The 19224-nt window shown below is 38.9% G+C and overlaps 1 protein-coding gene across 1 annotated transcript in view; it reads left to right on the top strand.

The window, feature by feature from the left end:
• The first annotated feature begins 821 nt into the window (after window positions 1-821).
• jph3.2.S (junctophilin-3 gene 2 S homeolog) overlaps window positions 822-19224 on the top strand; it is an 87250-nt gene continuing 68847 nt past the window's right edge. Inside the window, exon 1 of the mRNA XM_018240449.2 lies at window positions 822-1980. Coding sequence (XP_018095938.2) covers window positions 1599-1980 — 382 coding nt within the window. The 5' untranslated portion in view covers window positions 822-1598. The remainder of the gene's footprint in view (window positions 1981-19224) is intronic.

Genomic DNA, 19224 nt, shown 5'->3' on the forward strand with positions numbered 1-19224 from the left:
ATTATATGAAAATGTGTCTCTCAGTGGGAGATTGTGTGTTTTAGTGTTTTTACATAAATTCCCATTCACTGTGATGGGAGGGGATTTCAAGGGAACTTTGCAGCCATATTTTGACCAGGAAATAATGTTATAATTAAAATGCCATAAGTGCTACTTGCCCTATATATATATATATATATATATATATATATATATATATATATATATATATATATATATATATATATATATATATATATATATATATACTTGTCCGGAGGATATACATTTCTATGTATTCAGCTAATCTGAAAGAGAGGATGGCGGGGGGGGGGGAATGGAAAGATAGAGTGTTAAATGTGTTAAAATAAAATCATATTTAAATAAATAGGGAAAGGGAAAGATATGTTTTGTATAGATCATTCTGTATAAAGGGAAGGTGAGGTATTTGTATACTAGAATTAATGACAGTTGTAGGTATACACACACAGTAAGAGTATGATGAAGTAAGTAGCTATAGATATGTACTGATAACAAATATATAATGATAGAAATATAATACTGAAGAGAGCTGATACCAACCAATTCACACAAAGAAATCATAGAGACTGACTAACAGAATACAAAATGAAGGTCAAGTGCATGTACAAATCTCCTTATTCCAACGTGATGTTTTTAGCATGAATGAGCATTTTGCCATGCCTCCGGCAGTGTACAATATGTGGCTCTCTCTACCTGTGCCTGTTTGCAGGCTGAGCCATAATCTTTATTCAGTGGATTGCTCACTCGTAGCTGAGGAAAGCCTGCCCCTGCCTGTGTGCTAGAGCCCGCCCCAGTGCTGACATTGAGATGCATAGCACTAAATGCTAACCCTATGGCCTGCCTGCCTGAGATTAGCCTCCTGTCTCCAAGGAGCTGCTGGAGAGCTGGGATCTAGCTGTCTCCGTGTAACATTACGCAGTTCCTGCTTCTATAAATCCAGTCAGATTGTGCCTAGGAGCCCTTGGAGCTGCCCTCCTCATCACCCAGCAACACCTGGAGAGGGAGAAGAAGTGCCCAGTGTGCCAGCGTGCGGTGCCATCTATCCACACAGGAGAGGGGGAGACTGGCAGAGCTACTGAGCGATCTCAGGGAGCCAAGGAGACATTGACTTAAAGCAGACGCAGCCAATGCAGAGAGCAGGGGAGCTGGCAGGAGCCAGACATTAGATTTCAGGCGCTGTATGGTGAGGTGTGTGAGGGAGTGGGGGGAGGAGGGAGAAGGGATAGGCAGCTGCATTGCTGATCCCACACTTCCTCCCTGCTAAGCATCCTATGCTCTCCCCTAATATGCTGGGGTACGTGGGCTCCTGCTTGCATCGGTAGCATCTAAGGGCTCACATAGGGGTGGCCTGGCGGCTCCAGGGGGAGGTGGAGCTGCCCACTATACTGCATAAGCCCTCGGCACGCGGGATGCTGCTCGTGAGAAGGCGCTCAGGATGCCCAGGCTCACACTCAATGTGACTTGATCGCTGGGGAGTCCTATGGCTTCATCCTAAACCCCCACTACCCGTGTCCCCCCGCCCGCCGCTGCCAGTTTGATTGCATTTTGTGTGCGGATTTGCAAACTGAGTTACATGCATGTCCAGTGGGGGAAGATTTAATTTTGATGATGGAGGGTCCTACTGTGGAGGCTGGCAGGATGGCAAGGCTCACGGCCACGGGATCTGCACCGGTCCCAAGGGGCAGGGTGAGTACGCTGGCTCTTGGAGTCACGGCTTCGAAGTACTGGGCGTCTACACCTGGCCTAGCGGCAACACTTACCAGGGCACCTGGGCGCAGGGAAAGCGCCACGGCCTCGGAGTGGAGAGCAAGGGCAAGTGGGTGTACAGAGGGGAGTGGACCCACGGATTTAAAGGGCGATATGGGGTCCGAGAGTGCACAGGAAATGGAGCCAAATACGAGGGAACGTGGAGCAACGGCTTGCAGGATGGCTATGGCACCGAGACCTACTCCGATGGAGGTAAGCTTGGCACGTGGAGGCGGGGACAGTGGCCTGAGCTCGTCTGACTATCTTGAACCCCATACACTTGGGTCCCTTGTGTTTACTGAACAGTACTCTATATTGCCATTTACAGATGCACTAATGCACTAAACCATCGCTGAGGCACCTGCTATATATATCTATATATATAGATATATATAGATATATATATATATACATACACACACACACACACACAGAGGCTATTGGTAGCGCTCACATTCCCAACTTAATAGTCAAACATACCTAAGCTGCTGCAGAATCTCTTTAGGAAAGCTATTGTCTCAACTAGGTTCCCTTACATTGCCCCACTAGCCCAAAGTATCTTCTTCCCCCAGGGACTGTGGAAAATGCTGTAGGGGGCCCAGTGAGTTTGAGGCCTGGGGGGGAACTTTTTAAAAATACTTTATTAGTGAGACACCATAGGGCTGGATGTAATATCTGGGTCCAGGTGGCACTTACAAGGGCCCCTGCCATACATTGGCTATTTAGTTGTACAGAGCCCTAAAAATTATTTGGACCATAGTTGGTCACCGTATATTAAGACAGGGAAGTTTCTTTTATGGACCTCCAGATGTTAATTAACACCATCTCCCCCAATGCTGCTGGATTTGCAGTTCAACAACAGGACGGACACCATAAGGCTGAGCCCGAAGCCTTGCTACATGTTTCTGGCAGTGAAATCACTACATAACTGGGGTAATCTGGCTATTAGTGAATGATTATTATTCCAGTATGTTAATATTGCAGAGCCATGTAGCATGGGTGGGAGGTAATGTGGGATGGGGGCTGTTATAGTTAGCATTTAGCTTGTAGGATTACATAATAAGAGGCTGTGTCAGTAATGGGCTTGGGTTTTTTAATTGCTAATATTATTATATCAGTTTTTCTCTCTTTGATTTCAGGACATTGTGATAAGGCTCAGCTAAATAAAAGTTGAAAGAACAGATGCAGTGCTGCAAGTAGTCATTTAGGGAAACAGTAGGGCATTGATCAGGGATGTTTGTTGTTGCAAAACAAAACACTAACAGCAGACTAATCAGGTGCTTCAGGGTCCGTAAATACAGAGGGCCAAGTAAAGATTCTGATAGATACACAGTTTCCATGTTTGTGTACACACATATATTCTTCCTCAGCTTTCCTGGCCTAAAAATATATATTTCTGTTGGTGTTCATAACTTCAAGGTATGGCATTTGGGTGTTAAATACAGTATAAAGCATTTAAGTTGTATCTGGCCCATCAAAAAGCACGATGGAAACTAGTTCTCTGACACTACATTTTATAGTGACTTGGATTTTCAAAACAATTCAGTTTGTTCTATTTTACAATTCTCCTACAAAAGGCACTTGCCTGGGCTTTTCCTTTACTTCAAATGTGGCAACTATTTTAATATGTTACAAGAGGATAACTTGCCTTCACTAGTGAGCAATACTGTACAATAGTCTTATACAATTCTTTTGCAATATTGCATATTTCTATGGCCACTGTGAATCTGCAATTCCTTTAATAAAAATGATTGATATCACACAGAGGGAAAAGTAACAGGTAAATAAATATAGGTATGGAACCTGTTATCCAGAATGCTCGGGACCTGGGGGTTTTCCAGATAACGGATCTTTCCATAATTTGGATCTTCATACCTTAAGTCTACTATAAAATCATGTATACATAAAATAAACCCAATAACCTGGTTTTGCTTCCAATAAGGATTAATTATATCTTCGGATCAAGTACCAGGTAATGATTTATTTTTACAGAGAAAAGGGAAATCATGTTTATAAATGTTTTATTATTTTTATAGGGATGCACCGAATCCACTATTTTGGATTAGGCTGAACCCCCGAATCCTTTGCAAAAGGGGTGGGAAGGGGAAAATATTTTTGACTTCCTTGTTGTGTGACAGAAAGTCACGCGATTTCCCTCCCCGTCCCTAATTTACATATGCAAATTCGGATTTGGTTCGGCCGGGCTGAAGGATTCGGCCAAATCCGAATTCTGCTGAAAAAGGCAGAATCCTGGCCGAATCCCGAACCCAATCCTGGATTCGGTGCATCCCTATTATTTTATTATCATGGAGTCTTAATTCTTCCATAATTCAGAGCTTTCTGGATAACGGGTTTCCAGATAACTGATCCCATACCTGTACTGGAAAAAGTTACTTGGTTGGATTTTCCCTTTTTATAGCTTTTTCTGCTTGCAGTAGAAGGGCTATTATTAATAGTATTATCCTTTATTTATATAGAACTGACATATTCCACAGTACCTTATAGAGAAATTGCGAATGATAAGTCATGATAAATCATGTTTCTCTTTGCTTCACTGTCTTTAAAAGAGATCAAAATGCATGTACTGAGTGTTTAAAATAAAATAATCTTTGGATAAATATCTTTGGTTTCCAGTCCTGAAATAACATTATTTGTTAACCCCTACACCCACTCAAACACATACAAACATACCCATGGATGGGGTGGTGATCAAGTGCAAAGATTTATTTTGGCACCAATTTTATTTGATTGATACATTGCAGATATTTTCTGCATACAGACACTTACACATGCTGCCTGAATAGTTGAGCTATGCCTCCCAGTGTGCCAGTGTCTGTTATCCACTTGTAGATTCTAGAAATTGTAGTTTGGTCCGCAGGTTGTGTATTCCCAGTAGTTTGTCACCTGAAACAGCGGCGTAACTAGATTTCGCTGGGCCCCAGAGCAAATTATTTTTCAGGCCTCCAAAATGTTTAGAGGTTGACCTGTTTTAGCAATACGGTATTTATTGAAATTGTATAATAATTAGGACCTCATAGGGCCCCTATACCTACTGGGCCCCCCTGCAGCGACATGGTCTGCTTTCTCTGTAGTTGTGCCCCTGATCTATAATTGTTCAATGAATAAGCAGTGCTGGCACTTTCATCATCATCATCATCATTTATTTATATAGCGCTGTCATGATACGCAGTGCTGTACTGCAGTTATAGCAAACAGTGAATAAATGGTGGATAACAAACAAGGATTACAGAATACAATAGGGTTAGAAGGACCTAGAGATTTGAGTTTACAAACTAAAAGGTTAGGGTACAATTGAGACATTAGGATTATATAAACACTTTGTCATTTTTGATACAGCAATGATTAATTAAGGTACATCGAATAAGCCTCTTTAAACAGATGGGTCTTTAAGGAGCGCTTGAAAGTTTGGAAAGAAGGAGAAAGTCTGACAGCTTGTGGCAGAGAGTTCCAGAGAAAAGCAGAAGCCCGAGAGAAGTCTTGTAGACGAGAATGGCCAGAAGTGATCAGAGGATTACTGTGTTTTATAAAACATACAGTAAACAGTAGTGATACACTTTTAGTCAAAAGTCAGTACAGGTATGGAATCTGACCTTAAGATTCATTTAATGTCTAAATATTTTAGTAGACTTAACGGTATAGAGATTCAAATTACGAAAAGATCTGTTATCGGGAATACCCCAGGTACCGAGCATTCTGGATCACATCTTTACTGGCTTTTTTTTTGTTCCAAGAGCCTTTCGTATAGAAGAAATAAAGTGCTGCTTTTTGTTGATATTGTGAGATATATGCTAGGCCCCAGTACCTAAAACTATAATTTTATGGAAAGAAAACATAATAATAGTAATAATAATGTAGCTATATTTGGAAGCAGGCCTCTTTTGCATTATACTACCAGCTTGTTGCTAAGAAATACAAGGTGCAGCCTGCGAAATAAATATAGAAGTACATACAAAAGCAAGTTTTTTGATAGGCTTAGGGCAGAGACACATGCTGCAATTCGGGGAGATTAGTTGCCCGGCGACAAATCTCCTCTTCTTTGGGGCGACTAATCTCCCCAAACTGCCTCCCGTGCCTTTCCGCCGACTAGAATGAAAATCGCCGGCGGAATGGCACTCGGAACGAGTGTGTCTGCTACAAATGTTGTGCTACAGTGCTAGCCATCCATGCATTAAGCCGATGCTGAGTTCTGGTGTAGCTCTGGAATGCTTTTTGCCTTTAGGTGACCAATTATTGTTTTCCGGTGAGCAAGATTCACAAATTGTGCTTCAATGGACCTGCTGTAGATCTTGGCTCATGTGATTGATCCCTGTACTGATTATGGTGGGGGCTGGGTATTAGGTCAGAGTCCTGATCAATACTTGATCCAGCGACTTTCTCTGGAGATTATGTAGAAAACATTATTGCTTCGGTGAGCTGCTACAGGGTCCTGGAACACCACTGAATCAAATAAATCTTAGCATAAGGCTCAACCAACAAGTCCCTCTCTTATACAGCTCAAACCCATCTACAGAGACCTGCTAATTGCACTGGATAGAGAAATATGGTGGCACAAACAAATTACATATCAGGAAACAGCTGAATGCAGCTGCTGTAAAAAGACCGGCACTTGTTTACTGCCTAGAAATTATAAAACGTTGGGAAATGCTGAAAATCAATTGCCAGTGGCTGTAGCCTTCCATCTCTCTTATTAGCAGACAGCACCCCTCCACTTCTAAAATGTCAGCATAATAGGCAGCAGCAGGTCTTATTTGCTAGAATCCCTTAAGAGAGCCATAGATATGCAGTGCTATTCTGCAGTGGCTTAATCATTAGTGATACAAGGAATCAGCTTGTTATGTTCCCCTGAAACATGAGCAATAGCTTTATGTGCCCACTGGAGGTTATATAGATTTCATTTTTGTCATTGTACAGAAGTTTTGCATGTTCAGCTCTCTTATTCATGCACAATGGGGAGATTCGGGGAGATATAGTCACCTGGCGACTCGCGGTGCTTCATTTTCCGAAGTTGCCCGAAGTTTTCTTGTGAGGCAACTTCAGGTGACTTCGGAAAATGAAGCGCCGCGAGTGCCATCCCGCTGGCAATTTCTCATTATAGCCTGCGGGAAGTTAGGGGAAGGCAGATTGGGGAGATTGTTGCCCAGAAGAAGAGGCGACTAAATCTCCCCGAATCTCCCCATGTGCCCTTACCCTTAACTGTTTAACTCCCAGGGAATGTAAAATAGATATCAGAATCAGGTAACAAGGATATATATATAACATTTTAAATCGCAAATGGTAATACAGTATTTGTTCTTTTAAATGGTTTATGGATGAAAGTAATTTCTATTCATATTGATTTATGACATTTACCTTTTTTTTTATATAAGTCTAAGAGGTAATAATTGCTCTCTGCAAGAAGAATTAGCATTGTGATTTTTGGTACAGGTATGGAATCCGTTATCCGAAAACCCATTATCCAGAAAGCTCCGAATTACGTAAAGGTAGTCTCCCATAGACTCCATTATAATCAAATAATCCAAATATTTAAAAATTATTTCCTTTTTCTCTGTAATAATAAAACTATACCTTGTACTTGATCCAAACTAAGATATAATTAATCCTTATTGGAAGCAAAACCAGGTTATTGGGTTTATTTAATGTTTACATGATTTTCTAGTAGACTGAAAGGAGAACTAAACCCCCGCAAAGTCCACACTGGCCCCCTCCGTTGGCCCCCCTCCCTGCCTCCCCTCCTCTGCTTACTCCAGAATTCTGTCCCCTCTTGAAATAGTAGAAGAGAATAAGATGGCGCCCGTGAGCTCCACTGCACTCACTCTGCATGTGCGGTCACTATTTCAAGAGGGGACAGAATTCCGGGGTAAGAATGTGCAGGGGGGAGGCAGGGAGGGGGGCCAACAGAGGGGGGCTGTGGGGACTTTGTGGGGGGTTTAGTTCTCCTTTAAGGCATTAAGATCCAAATTACAGAAAGATCTGTTATCCGGAAAACCCCAGGTCCCAAGCATTCTGGATAACAAATCCCATACCTGTAATTTTGAAATTGAAAGGTACTATACAAAATTTTCCTAAAACCAGAAGGAGATAATCTGGAATGAATTATGCGCTCTAAAATTATATTTAATTTTCTTTTCGAAAGATGGTAATAGGGATTGATACGATTATACAGTATATAAAGTAAGCACTGTTTGGGTGGAAATACAGAGCCCAACAACTATTAAACAGTAATATTTGCTGATCATTTCTGGGCATAGCAATAAGATAAAAATGTAATTAAGTTTAGATTCACAAACAAATCATATATCTAGGTATACATATTGTATGTTAACATTTTATTAAGGTGAGTATTTCAATACTTCCTATGTTTCTAAGCTTTATCTCACTGAAATTTTTTTTACCATTTCTAAAATAATGATTTATTCATTTAGGAGTCAGATTTTGATTGACAGTTAGGTGTAATAGAGCCTTTGGGTATTGCCAAGAGCTTGTATTAGAGCTGACGCTTGTAAAATAAGCAACTCTGACAGAAATACTAGCTGTCTACATACTGGATTTGTGGTAGTTATCTCTAATCTGTTTGAAAAGGGGAGCCCCCCTAAAAGATGTGTTAGCGACAATTATTAATCAAAATCTGACCCAGACTCCTGCATGGAGAGAGACAGACTACTGAGAGGTGAATAGTAAAGAGTAACTTGGTTATTTCAAAAACAGTACAGATTTTTTAATTGATTATACAGTAGTTAGAATACTTCTGATTCCTGTTAGGGAAAGCTAATGTTATATATAATTGTTGTGATAGTTCCCCTTTAATATGTTTTAAATAGAGCTGTTTTTATTGTGATAATTAAGATACTAATTACCACTTCTGCTTCACAACAAATCTTCACTTGAGGACACCTGAAACAAACCAATATGCTATATCATTGCTGTGTCATTAAATTAGCTTCTAAATTTACTATCATGTTACAGACCTATGGCATATGTGTCTTTCAAATTCTATCAACTGTAACCTGTCAGCGAGAAGCAGTGTGTTACATAGCAAGCCAACTACAATAAAGTAAGATACGGTTTATACTTTTTTTTTCCTACTGTCACTATTTTGTTTACAGGTTAAACAAAATAGAAAATGCCACTTATTTTAGAGAGCTTATGTCATAAACCTTCTGACAACAAAGAACAATCAGTGCTGAGTGGTGCTCTGCGGATTTCTAATATATGACAGCAAGCTTTATTCATCTTAATTTGGGTAATGTTATATATCGTGAACGTTTATGGGAATTCCTAATCGTAATATTTTCTTACTGCTGCAAACAAATCACTCTGCTGTGAGTCTTCGACTATTAGTCGACTAGGTTAAATAGGGTAAGAATGTGCTAATGAACAAACTGATTTAAACAAGCTTAAGGGCTCTTACTCATGAGCGTTTTTACCTGCGCTCCCCTGCGTTCCGTTTTTTGGCGTTCAGCCGCAGGGGAGCGCAGGAATAGACGCATTTCATTATTTCAAATGGGGCTGTACTCACACAGGCGCATGTAGGCGCCGAACGCAGGTTGAGACGCAACATGCTGCATTTTTCCTGCGTTCGGCGCCTATTCGCGCCTGTGTGAGTACAGCCCCATTTGAAATAATGAAATGCGTCTAGTCCTGCGCTCCCCTGCGGCTGAACGCCGAAAAACGGAATGCAGGGGAGCGCAGGTAAAAACACTCATGAGTAAGAGCCCTAACTGTCGTAGCAATTGTTTGCAGTTGTTTACAGCTGAAAAAATGCAAAAACATCTATAATATAAGGCCCATAACATATTGATTATGGGTTTGAATGCAGAGGACTTCTTGTCTTTGTCTGTACAAAAATCTCATATCTTAGATACTAAAAACAAACGGGAAAACCTTACAACTCAAAACAGATTCATTAAATTTCCACCCCAGTTTGAGTGCATTATTAAGCGTTATTTTCCCTTTAAAAAAGCTTTGGTACTTATTCTATGCACTGTACGAAATCACTAGAGAGAAGTGCTAGATGAAGTGGGATTGTAATTTGCCTATTAAAATTAGCGCAAGTGGGTATAAATCGTTTTTATGTTATAAAAGATGAACACCCACAGGCCCGCATATATAAATAAGAGCACAGCTCTCCAATGTTTTCATCCCTCTTGAGATTAAAGAGCTTTGAAATGCAAGCAGGATTGGTCAAAGTTTAGTTTGTTAGAATAAAAATCAGGGTTCGCCTTGTATTACAATTAAGGATTATATTGAAAAGTGGAATTTTTCCCTTGAAATAGTTATAAATTAAACTATTTTTTTTAGAACAAGGAAAGACTTAACTGGGGGGTGATCAAGTTTTTTCCTCAGGCTGGCACTCTTTTTTGAAAATAAAAAATGCACCATTCTACAATCTTTCCTGTATTTAAATTGGATCTAATGTATCCACTTATTGTACTGGTTTTTGCTGTATAAATTCTCCGAGATGTTCATGAACAGACCAGTGTTAATATCTTTTGTTTAATCTTTATCTAGGAGTGTGTTAATATCTTATGTGTAATCTTTATCTGGGGTTGTTTGTTTAGAGAATAACGCTGAAGATGCCAATGCGTTTTTCTAAACTTGGAGTTTTTCCATCTCTCTCTTTTTAGAAGTAACTTCTCCCATATCCCTCTTGAAGTGTAATAATATCCTTAGAAACCAACAAGGAGCATAGCCAGATTTTTCAGATTATCTCCCGAAAACCACTTATTATAATCATGATATCTTCCAGTTGTAAACGGGATATCTGCCATTGACTTGTACATGGCCTCAGCTAGTTTGAGATGGAGTACTTTATTATTCAAACTTTTAGCAGAATCAGGGTTTAATAAATCATGGAAAATATTTGAAAAAAAAAATTCCCTTTAAAACTCAGAACAGTAAAAAGAACTGACTTTAATAAATAACCCCCCTAGACTTGCATGTTTGTAGTACAAACATTCTAACATTACACAACATGCACAAATCTTAAACAAAACACCCAAGAGACCTGGTAAGAAGAAATGGTAAAATGACAGAGCCGTGCTTAGACAGAACCCCATGACTGTGAAAATTTTATGAAGAGGGGCTTTCCTTGTGCTTTCAGTATGAATAAATATGAAACAAAGACAACAGCTGCATAGTAAAGGGAAACAATAAACAGGGGAAGATGACAACAAAATAGACTTTCACTTTAGTTACAGGAGTGCTGTGTTCAATTTAGCCATTAGTGTCGAAGTGATGTCCATTTTATACAGTAGAACGTGGCTAGACAGCAGTAGGTAGCTGACTAGCCTGTCATTTCTCACATTTCTGTAGCCAACCCCTTGAAAAGGATGTCAATTTAAAGTTGTGTGTAAAAGCAATGGTTGGGTTTTTTAAATTAGTTTTAGTATTAAACAGTTAACATATAAGAACAATGTAGAAGAACAGAAGAGGAAAGTAAGAAGAAGAGGAGAGAGTAAAAGACTAGTGCAGACATGGTAAAAAATAGTTGATGTATTAGTCTGTGTCACAATTGTGCTTCTTCTGTGCTATGTTGTGTAGACGTTCATATCAATGGTGTTGAGAGTAGAATTATTAAAAAAAAAAAATAGACAATTTTGGCATACCTCCCAACATTTTGGAAATAAAAGCAGGGACAAAAACATTTTTTGTGGCCACACCCCCTAATTACCATGTTCATTTTACAAAATTTGGCAGGTTATGAAAGTTTGAACATATTTCTGTGTTTTTTTTCAGTTATTACAGTTTTGCTAATGAAGGTGAATTGCCCTTTAAGCTGTGAGTCTAAAACTCCCCATAGACGTGACGATTCTTCTTGCCAAACGACCGATTTTAGGGAAGTCCGCCCAATCCTTCGAAATTATCCTGCGGTTAGTGGGATTCGAACGATCGTACATCTTACGATTTTCCGTCCGACATCTGTCGGGAAATTGATCGGCCAGGTCAAAAAATCTTTGTCGGTCCCAGTGCAATCTATCTATGTTTGCAGGGCCAAGCAGGCAGCTCCCCTTTGTATTCCTGGCAAATTAGTCTTTTTAGTTGATGGACAATTCGTACGAACATACAATCATTCCGAGAAAATTGTGGTCTCACGATGAGGATCGGATCTTTTAAAAATCTCAACATCTATGGCCTGCTTACCTTTTCCCAAGGGACCTGTTATCGACCTGTTATCTTATATTGTTTCAATTACTTATTTGCTTGTCTAGAGATTGTTACAAAGTATCTTATTTGCACCTGGAGGCTGTTCTGGGCTCTCGCAAATTAAGTTAGAAACCTTGTTTCTTTTTCTGGCTGTTCAGTGCCGAGAAAAACTGGACTTTCCAGTACAAATGAGGGACTGCAGGTTTAGCTGTCAAAAGAGGGACTGTCCCTCTAAAAACGGGACAGTTGGGAGGTATGAATTATGGCTCAATGTCCCAGAATTATCATGGCTGCTAAGAACTAGTGAGAAATATATATTTTTTACATTTCAAAATTTACTCCATTTATTAGTTGGGCTTTTCTATATCCGATTTGCAAAGAACTGTGCAAATAACCCTAGACATGATGGGGTATATTTATCAAAGAGTGAAGTTAATAGTGAAGTTCCGCCACTAGAGTGGAATTCCGCCACTCCCCATTCATTTCTATGGGATTTTTAAAGGCGTATTTATCAAAGGGTGAAATTTCACTTTCACCCATTGATAAATACGCCTTTCAAAACCCAATAGAAATGAATTGAGAGCTGCAGCATTTCACTCTATTGGCGGAACTTCACTCTTTGATAAATTTACCCCGATAAGTAGTGACTTTGCACTAATTATAAAAGGTGGACAAGCAATAAAGTGCAATAACCTTTATTCATATAACCTAGTCTAGCCAGCAATCAACAGTGTACATATTAGTCTAGACAGCATAGAAATAATTTACAATCGCATTTCACCCACCATGCCAGTCAGTATTGGTCATGTTCCAGACAGAAAAGCAATGCAGTATGAAGAGCTTTCTGTATGCTACCTTGGATAGGTCACCAATAGACTTTATAGAGACTTTATAGAGTTGACAAGGCTACTAATTTTCATGCATTTTATATAAGAAAACTCTACAATGTCGAGTCACACTGAAACAGATTAATACATATAAATATATATTTAAGTAAATGTTGTGCTTTTACATCTATTGCCTTGAGCCACCATTTCATAATGGTCTGTGTGCTGCCTCAGAGATCACCTGACCAGAAATACTACAAATCTAGGGGGCAGATTTACTAAGCTCGAGTGAATGGTTCGAATTTCAAAAAGTTCAAATTCCAAAGTAAATTTTTGGGTGCTTCGACCATTGAATAGGCTATATTTGACGATTCGACTTTGATTCGAACGATTCGAAGTAAAAATCCTTCGACTATTCGACCATTCGATAATCGAAGTACTGTCTCTTTAAAAAAAACTTTGACTTCATACTTCGCCAAATTAAAGCTACCGAAGTGCAATGTTAGCCTATGGCCTATTCCGTCGAATAGAAATCCTTCGATCGATCGCTAAAAATCATTCTAATTGTTCGATCTGAACGATTTAATAGTTCAATTGAACAATTTCTATTCGATCGATCGATTGAATACGGTAAAAATCCCTCGACTTCGATATTCAATTTTTAGTCAATGGTCGAATTTCGAGGGTTTTAACCCCTTCGAAATTCGACCCTTAATAAATCTGCCCCTAACTGTAACAGGAAGAAGTGTTGGAGCAAAAAACAGAACTCTGTCTTTTAATTGGCTCATGTGACCTTACATGTATGGTTTGTTTGTGTGCACCGTGAATCGCAGGGGCAGCTCTTATTTTTTAAAATGGCAATTTTCTATTTATGATTACCCAATGGCACATACTACTAAAAAAGTATATTATTATGAAAATGGTTTATTTACATGAAGCAGGGTTTCACATATGAGCTGTTTAATACAATATATTGTTATAGCGACCTACATTGTTCAGGGGTATAGTTTTCCTTTAAGAAAGCTGAGCCAGCAGGTATCCGAGTGGAGAAAATAATATTCATTGCCGCAGATGGCAGCCCTGCCAGTTTATTTAGATCTTCACATATACATTCACAAAGGAACACACAACAGTTATCTTCTATTCTATTAAGGCTCAGAAAATACTCTTTTAGAAGCATAGCTTCCACAAAACGAGAAGTAGGCTTATAGCAGTTTCAGTATAATATTGATAACTTTTTGATTTCCAGTGCCACTTCTATAATCTTTACCTTAGGCTGAATCAGAACAGAACTCCTGGCTATGGTTTGTGCTGTTCTGCACTGCAGATAGAAAAGAAAATGAAATAAAAATAAAATGAAAATGAACCCAATATAAGGATCCAGGATCCAGCTATTGCTGTCACTCATTCCAAATGACTATCCATATGTTCTTAACATAATACTTACATGTTGTTATAGTTATCTGCCCCTAAGCTTACCCCCTTTTCTCCAACCAGACCTAACTGCTTACAGAGAGCTGGTTGTCATTTACGCTGGGTTTGTGACACACAATACTCCAGTAGATGGTAGTAGCGTTTGTGCTACTGTATATGAAGGGGTCACCCCCCACAACTGGGGATATGTATAGGTTCTGCCCCACTTACGTGAAACAAGTCCACTTGAACGAAAGAAAGCAAAACACACCAAAATACACCAAAATATGAGATACTTGCTTTTTTTCCTCCAGTTATAGCTTTTAGAGTAATGCTGATAATGTGAAAATAATAGTATAGTACTGGTCATAAGATACTGAAAAGCAGCACAGTATCATACCTTTAAAACTCTGAGGAATAGCTATAATAGTAACATTTTGGCATCTCACTCTGTACTGCAGTGATCCCCAACCAGTAGCTCGTGAGCAACATGTTGCTCTCCAACTCCTTGGATGTTGCTCCCAGTGGCTTCAAAGCAGGAGCTTATTTTTGAATTCCAGGCTTGGAGGCAAGTTTTGGTTGTATAAAAACCAGGTGTACTGCCAAACAGAGTCTCAATGTAGGTTGAAAATCAACATAGGGGCTCTGAAATAGCCAATCACAACCCTTATTTGGCACTCCAGGAAAATTTTTCATGCTAGTGTTGCTCCCCAACTCCTTTTAATTCTGAATGTTGCTCACGGGCTCAGAAGGTTGGGGATCCGTGCTGTACTGATATGTTAGACTCCTAAAAGTTAAAGACTACATTTAATTCCCATACAGTTATTATGGTTAAATACTGTCATCAGTTGAGGGCTGTATTTGGCCTTTTCTCTTACTCCTAGACTAGTTCGAGTTCAGAATTTTGTACTGACATCCATGTTCATTACTGGCTCTCAAGTGGTGCTTCACTAGCTCTTGTCTGATGCATATTACAGGTCTGTACTTAGGTCAGGGAGGTCAGTCGGAAATAATCTAGTACTTATGGTGAGCATTAGTGTAAATTGCATTGTAAAATATCAAAAGCTACTATAGGTAATTCAATTTTTTCATTATAGGTCACAGAGATGCATATAGTACAGTCAAACTCATTCTCTGCGAGCTATGTGCATTTCAGAATGATTGTAGATAGAATGATTTGGTTACTGTATTCTGAACCCTTTACCGTCTGAAAACTGGCGCTGGTGTCTGCTCTGTCTCTGCATGAATGCATTAAATCATAGAATCATACCTGTACTTAACTGCACTTTTCTTCTGTAAATGGGTTACACTGCCCAGACATCCTTATTTTGTATTTATGATTATGAATTGTATCTGTTATGTTAATTACTTGGGCGAAGTACAATGAATGTGTCATTACCAGGCTCCGCCATCTCAAAAATGGCAGATACTGCTTAGGTTATCCAAGCTATACTGTACTTTTTCAAAATTATACTTTTCCAGTATGATGTGTAACTAATGTAATATGCATGCAGTTGTTGTAAAAGGTTTTTATGTTTTTTTTTTTACACTGATAACATTACACACAGACTTACATTACACTTAGGGGCACATTTACAAAGCTCGAGTGAAGGATTCGAATTAAAAAAACTTCGAATTTCGAAGTGTTTTTTTGGCTACTTCGACCATCGAATGGGCTAGTTCGACCTTCGACTACTACTTCGACTTCGAATCGAACGATTCGAACTAAAAATCGTTCGACTATTCGACCATTCGATAATCGAAGTACTGTCTCTTTAAGAAAAACTTCGACCCCCTAGTTCGGCAGCTAAAAGCTACCGAACTCAATGTTAGCCTATGGGGAAGGTCCCCATAGGCTTGCCTGCGTTTTTTTGATCGAAGGATATTCGTTCGATCGTTGGATTTGCGCTAAATCGTTCGACTTCGATATTCGAAGTCGAACGATTTTAGTTCCTGGTCGAATATCGAGGGTTAATTAACCCTCGATATTCGACCCTTAGTAAATCTGCCCCTTAGGGTCAGATTTATCAGGGGTCGAATGTCGAAGTGCTAAAACTTCGAAATTCGACCATCGAATTGTTTTATTTAGCTGTTTTCGATCAAATTAAAATTGTTCGATCGCTCGTAGAAATCGTCCGAATTGTTTGATTCCAACGATTTCTACGAGCGATCGAACGATTTTAATTTGATCGAAAACAGCTAAATAAAACAATTCGATGGTCGAATTTCGAAGTTTTAGCACTTTAATCGATCGATCGAACGATTTTCAAAAAAACAACAACTTTGACTTCTAAAAATTTTGCCAAATATTGATTATAGGTTTTAGGAGGTCCCCATAGGCTAACATAGCAATTCGGCAGGTTTAAGGTGGCAAAGTGTCGAAGTCGAAGTTTTTTAAAAAGACAGTATTTCGATTTTATGGTCGAATATTCAAAGTATTTTCAATCGAAGTTGAAGTCGAATTTGGCCTATTCGATAGTCGAAGTACCCAAAAATTACTTCAAAATTCTAAGTACCCAAAAATTACTTCGAAGTTCAAAGTTTTTTAATTCGAAAATTCACGTCGACCTTTGATAAATCTGTCCCATAGACAGAATCTGCAAAAAGTAATGAACATAAAAATGGCTGAAAACACAGCTCTGCAGTGTAATTTCCTGATACATGAACCCATTCACATCTTATAACCAGGACCTTAAAGGGATACTGCCATGTCCATTTCTTAAAGGAGCAAACAGATTTTTTTATATTTAATTTTGAAATCTGACATGGGGCTAGACATTTTGTCAATTTCCCAGCTGCCCCAAGTCATGTGACTTGTGCTCTGATAAACTTCAATCACACTTTACTGCTGTACTGCAAGTTGAAGTGATATCATCCCCCTCCCTTTTTCCCCCTAGCAGCCAAACAAAAGAACAATGGGAAGGTAACCAGATAGCAGCTCCCTAACACAAGATAACAGCTGCCTGGTAGATCTAAGAACAACGCTCAATAGTAAAAACCCATGTCCCACTGAGACACATTCAGTTACATTGAGAAGGAAAAACAGCAGCCTGCCAGAAAGCATTTCTCTCCTAAAGTGCAGGCACAGGTCACATGACTGGGGCAGCTGGGAAACTGACAAAATGTCTAGCCCCATGTCAGATTTCAAAATTGAATATAAAAAAATCTGTTTGCTCTTTTGAGAAATGGATTTCAGTGCAAAATTCTACTGGAGCAGCACTATTAACTGATTCATTTTGAAAAAATTTTTTTTCCCATGACAGTATCCTTTAATATTAAAACAATATTTTATTGTAAGCAGGGAGATGAGATATGGGGGCCTATTAAATGAAGGGTGAACGCTAAAATTTGGAGATTTTATATCTTAGTTGGGATCAAATACATGGTACTGTTTTATTATTACAGAGAAAAAGGAAACCATTTTTAAAAATTTGGATTATTTGGATAAAATGGAGTCTATGGGAGAGAAGGCCTTTCTGTAATTCAGAGCTGTCTGGATATTGGATTTCCGGGTAACGGACCCCATACCTGTACAAGAAGTTTTGGTGAATTAACTTTACATTTGCAAACATATTTTTATTTCTTTTCACATCTTTTCACCAGGTTAAATTTCTCCAGTGTGGAATTAAGAATCTTCACCAATTTATAAAGACAACAAACTAATTTTTAGAGCAGCCAATTTCGCATTGTTTTATCTACATCATATTTCCTCTGCTAATATCCCAGATACGTCTATTCTTTACTGTGTAAATTATCTAGAGAACCACTACAGTTGTTATGGGGATTATGTGCTGGTGAATTTTCATGTGTCTTGCTTAAAGCGATATTGACACGTTCTTATAAAAATCATATATTTTACTTGATACTGACATGTTCCTATGATTTTTATAACGTGTTAATAACGCGCGAAACTGTGCATGCGCGAAACTGCGCTCCAGCGCGCATGCTCAAAGCTTCGCTCCAGCAAGCATGTGCGAAACGGTGTGCGCACATACGCAAAATGGTGTGTGCGCATGCGCAGAAGCGCATTTTCGTGAAAGTTACACTCGGCAGCCGGGGAGAGATGGAACCGGACACGGGGGTTTTTACACATCTGTAAAAACAAGTAGGTCAGATGCAGCCCATCAAAGCATAGTTATGGCCCTCTGTCCTGACCTGCCAGTTAACTTCTTTATATCTTTACAACAACATTTTACATACCCTCATTTTAAATTTTTCCATATGTTATATAATTTTGTGGTCCCACCGCTGTATAATACATTTCCCTAACTTTACACCATTTTTTTCTGGTCTATTGAAAAATGTAAAATGGGGGTTCTACTGACAACAGCAGGAAGAGGTTGTGCACAACAAAATGTCACTAGCATACAATATATGTTTACACGTTATATTTCAATCTAGGGGAAAGCTGCATTGTTCCCAGAGTAGCAGAAAGGTTAAAAGATAAGAATCTTCCAAAAAGAAACAATAAGGTGGATACAGGACATGAACAGGAGAGGGGATGAGGTGCAAAAATATATATTATAATATTATAGATATTTCTATCTATACAAATATATAGAGTAAGGCAGATGTTTATTAGTGATGGAGAGGTGAGGGTGCTACACTGAACAGTAGAATAGGCATTGGGATGGACATCAATTTGAAAAGGAAGTAAACAAGCAAAAAATATGTAATAAGTAACTTCTGTGATTTGATCTTAGGTATTGAGATGTAGCGTATCATTTATCAACATTTAAAAGGCATACAGGCAGGCCACTGATTTGTGCTATATTTAGCTGAACTAGAAATATAACGTACCTTTAACTGTACACAATAAAAGAAAAGGAAATGTTACATTTTATTGAGCTTGCATACCAACATTTGGCAAACATTAAAAAAGCAAACAAAAACCACGGTGTCTCCGAACACTTTAAAGAAGTTCATGGAATGAACCCTGCAGGATTAATTTATTGGGGTATAGGAGATTTAATAAAAACAACTTTACAGTGTAAAAGCAAATGATATATACTCTAGAAACATTCACACATAAGGGTTTAAATGTAGATATAAA

The sequence above is a fragment of the Xenopus laevis genome, chromosome 4S (genome assembly GCF_017654675.1).
Source record: "Xenopus laevis strain J_2021 chromosome 4S, Xenopus_laevis_v10.1, whole genome shotgun sequence".
In the NCBI taxonomy this organism is placed as follows: Eukaryota; Metazoa; Chordata; class Amphibia; order Anura; family Pipidae; genus Xenopus; species Xenopus laevis.